At 36.5% G+C, this 13,192-nt stretch overlaps 2 protein-coding genes and 1 long non-coding RNA gene across 3 annotated transcripts; all 3 read right to left on the bottom strand.

Moving 5' to 3' along the window:
- Positions 1–521: 521 nt before the first annotated feature.
- LOC122094294 (probable disease resistance RPP8-like protein 2) lies at positions 522–1,889 on the bottom strand. Its single transcript, XM_042665057.1, has one exon. The coding sequence runs from the start codon at positions 1,887–1,889 to the stop codon at positions 522–524; it is 1,368 nt and encodes a 455-aa protein (XP_042520991.1).
- Positions 1,890–1,920: 31 nt separating this feature from the next.
- LOC122094280 (putative disease resistance RPP13-like protein 3) lies at positions 1,921–3,315 on the bottom strand. Its single transcript, XM_042665041.1, has one exon. The coding sequence runs from the start codon at positions 3,313–3,315 to the stop codon at positions 1,921–1,923; it is 1,395 nt and encodes a 464-aa protein (XP_042520975.1).
- Positions 3,316–6,343: 3,028 nt separating this feature from the next.
- On the bottom strand, positions 6,344–7,682 carry LOC122092012. The gene is made up of 2 exons (XR_006144073.1): positions 6,607–7,682; positions 6,344–6,525 (listed from the first exon to the last, which is right to left on the bottom strand). It is a non-coding gene; the product is annotated as an uncharacterized LOC122092012 (long non-coding RNA).
- Between the last annotated feature and the right edge of the window lie 5,510 nt (positions 7,683–13,192).

The following is a 13,192-nucleotide window of genomic DNA, read 5'->3' as shown; positions in this document are numbered from 1 at the left end:
CCATTGCTTTTTATTTATTTATTTATTTATTTTTGATAATTGGAAGTTCATTCAAATAAAAAACCATCAGCAACATAAGGTTAGGATACAAGGAATGGAAATGACGCAGTCTTACATGGAATCAGTAGGATCTTCTGGACTAGGTTTAGATAACACCAAAAGGATCCCTAGAGATAGTGTTGTGAGCATAACCTAAAAGCAAATTGGGTAAATGACAAGAAACACAGTAACAAAAAACACATCATCCTGTGTTGCCTTGCTGCAAAATACCTAGCCCATATACCTAATATTAGGAACACTAAAAGTCTCAAACCATTTTGAATGCCTGAGTCAGACTACTAAATCATTGCATCAATCTGCAAACACTAATAACCTCCACTCTCAGCTCAAAAAACATTTTCCTTTTAATATTGCATAAGAAAAAAGGGACATTATATCAGGTACAAAACTTAACCTACTAATCCTTGGTCAATAATATAAAAAATATTCCTACAAAAGAAAGAAATATTAAGAATCAAGGATCAACACCATTGAAGATACAAATTTCGTGAAAAAATACAACTTGATTTTGATTGCGTTTCAATGGAGGGTATATGTTTGATGATCTCCCAATCTTCTCCTATATCTTTCCTGACCTTGTATTCAAGTTCTTCTGACATACCTGATAAGGTAAGTTCCTGAAGAGTGACCACTTGTTTCAATCCACATGGAAGCCTTTTTAATGCAGAACATTCTAGAATCCTTAAAACCCTAAGGTTTGGTAATGCTCCTTCTTCCACCATGAACTCCTCTAAGTCATCCAAGCTAGACAATACCAATTCCTCAAGTTGATGGAAGCCATGAGTAGAGAAAATGATTTTGGATCCCAAAAATGCTGATTCAAAGACGAGGCATCTCAATTTGGGGAGCTTCTTTAGGTTTGCCATCAATTCGTCTATTCGTTGTCCTATTTGAAAACTCAATCTTAAGGTTGTGATATTAGAGGGAAAATCACGAATTCCAACTATTCCATCTAAATACATACGATAGAGCTCTAAGTGATCAGAAAATGAAGCAGGAAGGACTAATGCCTCCTCTTTACTTCCCAAACCTGCTAGACAAAAACCCCGAAGGTGGATCAATTTGGGGATGGCATTTAACAATGCCTCTTTGTATAAAAATGACGATCCCTCTTCTGATAGTATATTTAGTGCTCTCAAATTAGTCAACTTATCCAGCCTATCCATCCATTTGCCTTCATGAAGCCCTAATGTCTGCAAGTTTGTCATGTGATCTAGAGGGCAATCGAAGTCTTGAGGAAAACGATCACCTCCAAAAGTAGAAGCAAAAAGAAGATTTCTTAACTGCTGCAATTTCATCATCGTCATAGGGAGCTGTGTGAGATGAGTAGTATAACCTAAATCCAGTGTTTGTAGATGTTGCAGGTTTCCTATTGAAGATGGAAGTTTTTCTATGTTGCTTCCACGTAGGCTCAAATACTTAAGGAGGACGAGTTTTCCAATATGCTTGAGCAATCTACTAGGTACAGAACTTAAACGAACATCCCGTAGATCTAAGACTCTAAGCAATTTCATGGCTCCATAAACGGACTTTTTCATCCACATGTTCCTCTCAATATCAATATCTCTAGAGAAGCACAGTAAGGAACGAGGATGATTAGTTGTGCTACGTTGATTTAGTGCATTAGACAGACTACTACCATACATACCTCCTGTAGGTTCAGTGATGGAAAGCCGACGTGGTTTGTTTGGGGTAATCAAATCAGCACTTCCAAGAACTTCAAGAAATCTGTCTTGCTTAGCTTCTGAAATTGCTAAATCTCGAACAAGATCATGGATCCGGCAAAATGTTACACGTCCATCATAACTTCGGAGTGTTGCTTGAGTCATGCTTCTTTGGATAAGCTCCTCCAAGTAATCCTCAGCCACATCTTCCATTGTTAAGCATCCCCTTGGTTGTATGAAACCTTCTGCCACCCATAGCCAAATTAACTCGAATCTCATAGTCTTCTGGGAAAAGGCCTAAATAGAGGAAACAAGGCTTCAGATGATCTGGAAGGTCAGTATAACTCAGAGCCAGTGCTTGTTTGCAATTCCCTTCATTCTCATTTAGTTCCCAATTTACACTATGAAGAACCTTGGACCAGGCAATGTGTGTCCTCGGTTTGACGGATAAGAGACCGCCTAATACAACGATGGCCAGTGGCAATCCATGACACTTGTGGACAATTTCCCGTCCCAAATCCTCCAAATCTTCAGGGCAAACTGCAACCTTATTGCCCATCACCTTTGACAGGAAGAGCTTCCAACTCTCATCTTCATTCAAAAGGCGCTGAAAATAGGGAGTTGTGAAGGGATCTGCACATCTAGCTACGATTTCATTGCGAGTGGTAACCAACACCCTGCTTTGATAGCCTTCTCCTTGAATTGGAAGGCCTTGTTTCAACATGTTCCAGTCTTCAGGCCTCCACAAGTCATCGAATACAATTAGGTATGTTTTTTCTTTCAAGTGACTTGAAAGCCTATGGATCAAGCTTTCCACATCTAGTTCTTTCTTCTCCTCAAGGGTGAGGGGCTTGATCTGTTCTATAATGACATGGAGAAGATCTCTTATATTGTATTGTTGAGAGACAGAAATCCAAGCACGAGTCTGAAAATGTTGCTCAACATCATTTCTTTTGTAGATTTTTCTGGCAAGGGTGGTTTTGCCACTACCACCCATTCCTACTATTGAAACAACAACAACGGTAGGACATGGCTCTATGGGTGTTAGCAACTTTTTCACTATTTCATTCTCTTCCTTTTCAAATCCGATGACACAGAAATCATCCACCCTATCTAGCCGACGAAATGTTAGGCCTTCTTGATCATTGGTGATCATCATACGAAGTGAAGAACTTGTCGAGGACTCTGCCTCTGAAGTTGCAAGGCCCAAAGTAGATCTCCTAAGTGAAAGCTGGTTGATCTTTTCAATGGAACTTTCTATTTCACTGCCAAATTTATGGAGATTACGTAGTTGATTGGGGTAGCAGATGTACCTGGTTAGGATGTTTCTGTGCCATTGTCTCTCTTCTAGAAAGATGATGAAATCAATCACATCCTCAGCTTCCATGACAACATTTCTAACCTGGTTCAGCCATTCTTTCACCTCGTTTCTTGTTCGATGTTTCTCAGTGGCGTCTTGCAGTGCAGAAATCATCAAACTGATCTCATTGGATAACAACTGGGCCTGATCAGGTACTCCGGAGAGCAAATCAGCTTCGTTTGATATCATCGAAGTTAATTTCTGTGCAATGGAAAAGATGGTCGCAGCCATTTTTTTTTCTTTCTCTCACTCAAATGCAAATAGCTTGGGATAAAACTATAATGCTTTTCCCAAAGCAGAAATATATGGCTAGCCTTCTTTCAATTATAGCCTCGGCTTCATTTTCATATTATCTTCAACTCTGTTTTTCCTTTCATATGGGGTTCTCTGTTTCCTTCTTCTTTTATTTTTATTATTATTTATTTTTTCAAATCTTCCAAATGAGATTGGACCCACAATTTCTTTAATAATTGCACTTGGGTTCACAAGGTTCCAACATTATATCTGATTTCGAAGGTGGATCACCTACATTATTTGGTTTGGTTTGAGTTGGTTCGATTTTAGGATTTGATTCAAAATTTGATGAACAATAAGTAAAATTCAATAACGGTTCAGTTGCTTAATTGGTTATAATTTAACGGTGCGTAAGAGGTGTATTTGGTCCAATAGTAAAAGTATGAATCTTGCGATTTGATGGTCAAACAGTTAAAACAATCTCTCGACATTCTTAAGATAAGGCTTTGTTTATTATTCTTCCCCCAAGAGCTCGCTCATGAGAAGTCTCATGGACCAAAAACTAGTGTCACTGTTGACCCGAAAAAATGTCTTATAATCCTGAACCCCATTGAAAAGCCATGTTTGAATAGATATAATAAGGTCTGTCAAAAGTCTCATACTGAGCTTGAAGGAGGGTCATGTCTATGGGCTTAAATTATCTGATTCATAAACAATTTAAATGTTGATCCAAGGGCAATCTTTGTACGATTCGAAAGAGGTGTTAATTGATCTGGTTTCAATTGGTTCGTTTTTTTTATTTGATTTACAATGTGACAGACAATTAAATAAAAATAAACAATTAGTAATCGGTTCAGGAGAATGCTAGGAAACATCAGTTAGATTCCACCAAACAATAGACCATAGAAGTCAAGTCTTTCCTCTTATTATTACTTATGAGTCCATGAGATTTCATAGAAATATCATAGGAGACTTGAAAAAATCCCCCTGTGGTGGGTCAATAAATTTCTACTATCTTGACACAAAGGACCAGTTACCAAGGCCTATGGACCACTAAGGGCTAATCACTGAATTGGGTGCAATAGTCCACGCGGAAGAAAGAAGAACAAACAAAAAGTTTTAAAGTATAGTCCACTTTTGTATCCAAATATTATAAAACAATTTTGGTGGTTTACCTACTCCTTAAACATTTCATTTGTGGGCCTCTTACCTTTGACGTGGAATATCTCCAACAAGAGCATTCTACAACTGAATAGTACATCTCCTTGCTTTGATGCCTTGATACCTTGATGTCAATCACTCGAATCGATTTGGGTTTGGGATTGGCACCCTTTCGTTAATATTTGATGCCCATGCCATAGTTTGAAATATATCTATATCTATATCTATATCTATCTATCTATATATATATATATATATAAACCTTGTTAGTACTTCGTTGATTTTTTTTTTTTCCCGAAAAGTACCTCATTAACGATAAGTCTTTTAATTTTGCCGAAAATTAGTTTCCACTATGAGATGTTTTCTTAAAGTTTGAGGCTATGATTGCTCAAAATTAGTGATCTTCATCTTATAACTTTTGAAAATTAGTGTGCACAAAGTTGTTATTATTATTATTAGTATTTTAAATCGGTTCCTTATACAAGAGGCAAGGGGATGGAAACAGCCAAGAGATCTCCTGGAGTCCTAGTGAGTGTCACCACAACCTCATCATCTGCATGAAGCAGTTGTTATGATTTTAAACCAAAATCAAATCAATTATTAATTGGTTTCATCTTAAACGATTCGATTCGACTTTACTAAATAATTTCAGTTGAGAAATCATACCCTTACTACACGGTTAACGCAGTTGACAACCCAAAATCATATTGGATCCTCCATTGAATTCAACATGTTGTTGGAAATTTGTACCGTGTGGGTCCTCTCTACTTTTGACCCAAAAAATACTCCAATCCTTTTTCCCCCTTCTCTAATTAAGGAGAGATGGAGAGAGTGAAAATAAAGTCAGCATTGCGATCCTAATCTTGGGGACGATCCCATATCGGTTGATTAGTCTGGACTAAGGGTAACAATCTAAAAGTTCATTTTAAAATGAAAACAAGGAATAAATATGTCCAATCCAGAATGATAGAGGTGATCCAGATCGGTTTTAGGTCAAGACAAATCCCAACATTGATACCGATAAACCTTACAAGGGGAAGGAAATATCATCCCGACATCAACATTGTTCTTAAGCTCCGTTTGTTTCTATGTAAAATTTCATACATGTGAAATTTACAATTCTGGCGTTTATTTCCAAGACGTAAAATAAGATGTGTAATTATACCCAAAAAAATATAAAATATCAGAGAAAGACTTTCCAGGATAGCATTGCCAACCAAAATATCAGTTTTAAATCCAACTTAAAATCAGAGTGAGGCAAAAACAAATTGTTATTATTTCTTTGATGCATTTCATCGAACGCTTAGGATGTGTTTGGTTTGCATTCTTGCAATGCATTCCCAAAATGGAGAATGCATTCTCTACTTAGAATGAGAACGTTGTTTGAAACACCTTTAAGTTAGAATGCATTCTTAATTTTAGAATGAGAATTGTGTTTGGTATAATATTTATATTCTCATTCTTAAAAATCCATTCTTCGCCTGCCTATTATTATTATTATTATTTTAAATTCTTAACCCATTATTTTTTTTAAATTCCTTTTTACTTGCCACTTCTTCTCTACTCTTTAATTGTTAGACCCAACTCAATACCCTATGTAAAATTGAGATTTGATTCTCATGATTTAGCAATAGACAACAATTTTCAAGAGCTTTATATTTTATCACGAAGGAAAACACATTTGAATTTAAAACCATATTATAATGTCAATGGTTAAATGGGTCTCCATCTCAACAAAGCCTATAATTTTTATTTTATTTTTTAATATAGAAAAGAAAATTCATTGGAAAACTACAAGGAGGAGGGTCGGGAAGTTAGAAGTTGATTACAGATCCATTCATTTAGTAGTTAATTGATGCGCCCCTACCACTTGATCATGACATTGTTTCACCAGATTAAAAATTATAAAACATCTACTAAAATATTTCAAATCCAAAAAAAAAAAAAAATCTCTCATGGCCAGGTACTTTGATTCTCCTTAAACAAATTCACCACCTCTGCATAGTTAGTCTAGAAGACGACGCCTATGTCTCCTAATCGCCGTGTCTGCAACAAATCGACAAATTATGTCTAAATTCTTAAAAGTACAAAAAATAAAAAGTCATAAATACATGAGTCTCCATCAACCTGTTGCATCTTGTTCCATCATATCAGCAAAATTTTGTCTAACTTGTCCTCATGCACGTTGTTGCCGCGTAGTAACTAAGGACGGAAAGCCGGAACCCTCTGTATTTTCCTCATTGTTATGGTTATTATCAATGATACTTAAGTCTTCACAATCATACTTGTCAAACAAGCAATTTCTTTCCCCTTTGGCAGATTGGATGACTTCTCTTGTGTATCCGTCATTCTTATCTTACTTGTAGTCACTTCAACCGGGAAATAACCATAAGGATGTCCAACCTTGATGATTGTGACTAATTAATTCAAACATCTAGATATAATAATTAAAAAACATAACACATTAATAAACAAAGCGCAACTAGCTAAGAGGCTAAAGTTAAGATCATCACAGAATCATATAATAAATAAGAAGAAAAAAAAGAACAGACAAGCTCAAGCAAAAGCACATGGATACATAAGAAAGTCATTGGTGTTGTGGGGGAATATGCTTAACCTGTCATGCATTGCCAGATCTTAGAACACAAACAGACAAGTTGCTATGGATTAAGTTGCTTGAAATGATTAACGAAAGCTTAAAGCAGTAAATGGGAATCAACCAACAGAGCACAAACAAATTTCAATATAGTCACAACTGGTTATGATCATCATATCCAAAGGGTGGTGTTAATTTTGAGAAACATAATAGATTGGTTTAAGAATTAACTCATTGTTCTAGCCTCCATGCCTTCAGGAAGTTTCTTGAGATCTCTCTCTCTCATATCAGTAAAGAAGAACACGATAGAAGTTGATACAAAAGGTAGGAAGAATGCACAAAGCAAAGGCTCTTGACCAATAGTTGGCTACATTCAAATTAATTCTACAATATTCAATTCAATGTATGGAGCCTAAGAAAAAAGTTTTGCCACACTTGGAGACTCACCTTCCAAATACTCTTGCTCTATTCTAAGACAAACCATACACTTAACATAAAAAATTGGCATTCTCAGAAGTTTATCAAAATATCTTCAAGCAGAGAAATGGGAACCAATGAAAACTTGAGAAACTATAATGTTCCTCAAAATTAGAAGAAAAAAATTGAATAGAAAAAGACTTGCATAATTGAATCAATTGATGGTTGGGTGATCAATGTAACAAGAGTCCCTTTCCTATGAGCACCAATGTAGGGGTGGCCTTAATACAAATGAAGGTGTACAAAGTGTAATTTTAAAAGACCCAATCTCTGAAATTCAAGAAAAATATGAACTCAAGCTTAATTTCAGAAAACCCAATCTTTGGAATTCAAGTAAAAGATGAACAAAGCTTACTTTCAGAAGACCCATCTCTAAAATTCAAGTGAAAAAAGAACTAAACTTAATTTCAGAAGACCCATCTTTGGAATTCAACTAAGCTCATCAGAAATCCAATAACAAATCAATGAAGATACAGAAGCAGTGACATGATAAAAAAACAATAAATTACTCAACTCAAATATCAAAAATGCCCAAAACATAAAGCAAAGCTATACATGAAAATAAAATTAGAAGACAATATCGTATTGAAGCTTCTCTTCTTCAGTTCTTCTATCCTTTTTTTTTTCTTCTGATCAGGAACAAGAAAGCAAAAGACTAGAAAGTGAGGCTCAAAGCCACAACAGTGACTCTACTACTAATGGAAGAGAAAGATGGAGGTTCGTGGGTAAGCGTGTTTGGTTGTAAGTTGTTTGGCTGCGTGGGAGCTTTGATGGGTCACACCTGAGGAGGGTTCGTTACAGAAGAGATAGGAAGGCATCAGAGGAAGAGAGAAGAATCTTACCTTGAAACAGAGACCAAGTGAAGCTCTTTGAAGGAATCACGGTTCTTCCCTCAGAGGCTCCAACAACAATTTAAAACAATGAACAACAAAACCTTAAAACAATCAGACGGAAATCAATATGGATCCAACTAAATCCAAGTTATCCCCATCTTCCAATACTAGCAAGCAAATAGAGTGGTTGATTCGTACAACATAAAAATTAACAGAGAGCAAGAGAGAGAGAGAGAGAGCATAAATCTGACCTTGAACCAGAGAGGGTCAAAGTGAATATAGGATCGAAGCTTAGTAGAAGCCTTTTGAGGAATAAAGGTACCTCATGTCACAATTCTTCGCTGAAGCGCAGTGCCTCTTCTCACCCAAGCTCTCTTGAGGCTTACAGATTTTTAAGGAAAAGAGGTCGAGGACGATGTCGGGTTTGTAAGGGTCATTGAGAATGTGTTTTCCCCCCTTTTTCTCAGAACGTGGAATGGGTCATTTTGCCCGTTCTAGAATGGGCTGCGTTCTATACTGCATTCCCATGCTCAAGAACGAGAACAGATACCAAACGCTATTCTTCACACCTTAGAATGCATTCTAAGCATAGAATGCATTCCAAGAACGCAAACCAAACACATCCTTAGTTTTCTTTTCTCTCCTTCTCCAACACCCCCAAGAACGCAAACCAAACACATCCTTAGTTTTCTTTTCTCTCCTTCTCCAACACCCCCTCTTAAATCTCTATTGACTTCCATTAATCACTGAACACAAGCCCTCTCCTTTCTTTGTTCCTCTCTTTCTCTCTTTCTCTCTCTACCCACCAAGGAATGCCTGAAGAATTTCAAGAGACAGATGTGTTCTGGCTGGAACAATCCCATCGCAAGGAAGTAGCAGGTTGAGTCTCGATACCAGAGAAATGGGGTAAGGTAGATCTTCTCAAGGATTGGATCGATTGTTTTGCCTTCAATACCTCGCTGGTCCCTAGTGGAAAAATGTCAGACAGAGCCGCTTTAATCAAAGGACCACGAGCCAAATTCAGGTGGAATCAAATATAGACATTAATGTTAAATATCAATCGAGGAGGGACCATCTCTTTCTGCCATTGGAACCTGATATGATGCCACCAATCCCAAACTCTATCGTCTCCATTCTCGTTGTTGCAGAATCTGACCTTAAGGGTCCTAATGAGTTTCTTATTTCAACAGAGGATTCGCTCTTCATCGTTACAGTGAATTTCCAGGAGCTGTGGTAGCAGATTTAAGAGTGGAGAAATAAATGTCTGGTTTATTCCTTGTAGAGCTGGAAACCCATCGAAGAGTTCAGCCACGAAGGATAGAGACGAGAACTTGATTATCAGGAAGAGACGGAAAATTTTCCAATACCTTTTACGGTAAAAGAATGTGCTTTCCCCAAATTTTACCGACTCTCTTGTGGTAAATATCTTTTTTTTTTTTCTTTAAGGTTAATTTATAGCGTTACCTCCTAGAGGATGTCATTATTAGAGAGACACCCATGCATAATACCAAATTACGCTGATATTTGTTAGTATTGATTTTTTTAAATACCAAAATACCTTTATAAAAGGTGAAGTACCTAATATACCCTCTATTAACCCTCTAACCTAAATCGAAAAAGATCTTATTCCCAAATCAATACTATTTTCTTCATCCCCAAATCCTTCACAGTTTCAAAACATCAGCAATCTCTCTCCGTCAAGAGTAGTGGCAGCGGCGATGGAGGTATGCGCTGCTTCTTCCCCAAATCGAGACAGGTTTGCTTCTTCTCTGAATTGTTCTTCCCTTCTTGTCTTCTGTTGCTATGAATCAGATGGAGGAAGATTGAAACAGGGATCTGAAATTCTGAACTGCTCCATTTCATTCATAATTTTGTATTTGAACAAGCAACAGATGCAAGGCAAAGTTTCGAAATAATACCAGAACTAACAAAAGAACTACCACATGGTGCACTAAGCCCAGAATCTCTTCTATTTCTAAAACAAAAAAGGAACCAAAACCAAGGTCCCAAACCAATATCATTGGGATAAAATACCTTAAAATTACTGGGTGAAATACCCCATCTGTTATCGATAACCTTGAATGATTCTTCACCGTATTCTTTTAAAACAATCACAATACTAGAAGCACCGGCATCCAAGCTGCTCTCAACCAACTCCTTGACTGCCGATGAAAGATCTAGAATTACTTGTTATGAACAGATCCTATGAACTACACCCTTATTTGTAGGCTTAATGGCTACAGAATTAACTGTCGTTCCCTCCATAGGGCTACGATCAAATGAAATCACACAACCAACAACACATCTTCCACAAATGAGATCTTTGTACAGTTGCTTCTCTCTGGTTTCGGACTCTATTTACTATTCCAACTTCCAAGTGACTTGATGCCCTTGTAATGTTCTGGGACTGCAACGCCCAAAACTGTCCGCGCAGTAAAACCCCAATGGCACTCTCTTGATCAGCCTTTCCCATCTGAGATGATGGCTTCAAAACCCACAATTTGAAGCAGAACTCCACGGTGAAGATGAGTGGAGGTTAAGGATAATGAGGGACTTGGGGTAAAATATGAATTGATCATGTATTTTCGTAATAAGGGTACAACAATCATTTCAATTCTTCACTTAACAGTAACTGACGGTAGAAGGTATGAGTGTAATTTGGTATTATGCAGGGAGTGTCTCTCTAATAATTGCATTCTTTAGGGGGTGGCGTTATCAATTACCTTTTTTTTTTTATGATTATTTTTCTTATCCATGGCCCCCATTGCTCCTCTCTCATGAGTTTTCCATCTTTTTATCTATAACCTACTCACAAAATCATAAGTTATTTGGGAAGGACCCATGCCATTAGTATTTAATTGAATTAGGCTACAAAATTTGATGAGTCATGGATTTAACCAAAACCATCATGCTCTAAATGGATTGACAACTTAGATATATAACATTAAAAGTGCATGCAATTAGTTATATATGTTAATAAGTTTTTATTAACTTCATTTGGAGAATTGCATGGCTTGATTCATTGGATTGAGCTCCTCTCTAAATACTGTTCATTCCAATAACTCTTCAATCAGACACAAGCATGCATCCCAACATTTGGGGATACGTAGCCTCAGGCGTGCTTGTCTGATTGGAGAGGATCCAGATCCTGATTCATCAACATGTCTGTTCATTTCATTCTTTTGTGATTTAGGGTTTTCATTGACATATTAGTTTAAATTCGTGATTATACTTATAATTTATTAATTAACTTTTCACAATTCAAAGAACTATGTTGCAAGTTGTAACATGATAATTAATATAAAAGGGGAGTGTTACACTTTTATGTAAAGATCTACATACAATTATACTTTTCAAACCTTCCTTATGATAATGGACCCACCATTTCTATTTTTCTCCAGTCATGGCACTTGGGCCTCCATTGCTTTCTCATGGGCTCACACCATTGATTGGATTCCCCTTCACCTGGAGGAGAGGAGCCCAGAGTCCCACATGCTTAGTGGGGCTCACAAGCTTCCAACTTTATATTTGACTACTAAACACGATCTTCACAGTGGTGTTAATTGGTTTGGTTTTGATTCCAGTTGATTTGATTCTACGATCCAATTCATAATTCAATCATAGGCAAAATGTAAAATTGTACAGTTATTAATCGTTTTCAAGTTCTCAAACCAAAACTGATTAATTGGTTCAGGTATATGGTTATTATCTGTTTCGGTTTGTTATTTGATTTTTAATTCGTAAATAATCAATTAAAGACCCATAATTTTGAATCCCATTGAGAACCTATGTTTGATTTTACTAAATATTTTCAGTTCAGAAATCAGACCTTTACTATGGTTAACGTGATTCACAACCCAAAACCATATTGGATCTTTCTTTATATTCAACATAGTGTTGAAAACTGGACAAAGTTTTCCTAAGCCATGTGGTGATTTTATCCATGGAGACTCATAGTTATCAATTCGGCCGAATAATTCGAACCGAATTTTTCCGAATTTTATCAAAAATTCGGACCGAATCCGAATTAAAAATAAAATTCTTTAAAATTCGCGACTTTTTCCAAAATGAATATAAATCGTGAATAATTCGGACCGAATCCAAATTAAACCGAATTATTCGGTCCATTTAAACATTATTTAAAAAAAAAAACCAAAAATAAAAAATAAAAAAACAATTTTTTTTAAAAAAAAAACCCCCAATAAGATTTTTTGACCGAATCCTTAAATTAATCGTCCGAATTATTCCGAATAATTCTCCATCCGAATAATTCCCGAATCCGAATTTGCTAACTATGTGGAGACTTGTGCCCTTATCATCACCCTCAAGTGGCGTTGATGCCCAAGATTGAACGAATTCCTGTTCACCATGGGTGTGAGGAAACTCCGTAGTCAAAATTTTTTACAATGTGAAACCGTGTGGGTCCTCTTCTTTTGACCTAGAAAAGAAAAAAAAAAAAAAGAGGAAAAATACTCCAATCCTTCTTCCACTACCCTAATTAAGGAGAGAGATTAAAGTGTGCACTCTTTTGTCTCTCTTTCTAATTTTTTGTTTTTCCTTTTTTGCGATGAAATCTTACTTCCATCAAAAGGTGAAGTCCCCACGGGGACAAGGAGGCATGGTTCTTGGGATTGTTTTAGGGTGATCTCGTATCGATGGATCAATACCATGGTTCTAAGTATTGGTATTAGATTGGTCTTATCGGTTGTATCATATATTAGATTAGTTGTGTTCTATCATATTAGATGAGATCGGTATCAATACCTAACCGATCTAAATCGATTATCAATATTGTTTTAGGGAAAAA

Source organism: Macadamia integrifolia, chromosome 2, assembly GCF_013358625.1.
Source record: "Macadamia integrifolia cultivar HAES 741 chromosome 2, SCU_Mint_v3, whole genome shotgun sequence".
Classification (NCBI taxonomy): Eukaryota; Viridiplantae; Streptophyta; class Magnoliopsida; order Proteales; family Proteaceae; genus Macadamia; species Macadamia integrifolia.
This window is presented reverse-complemented; position numbering and strand designations above follow the sequence as displayed.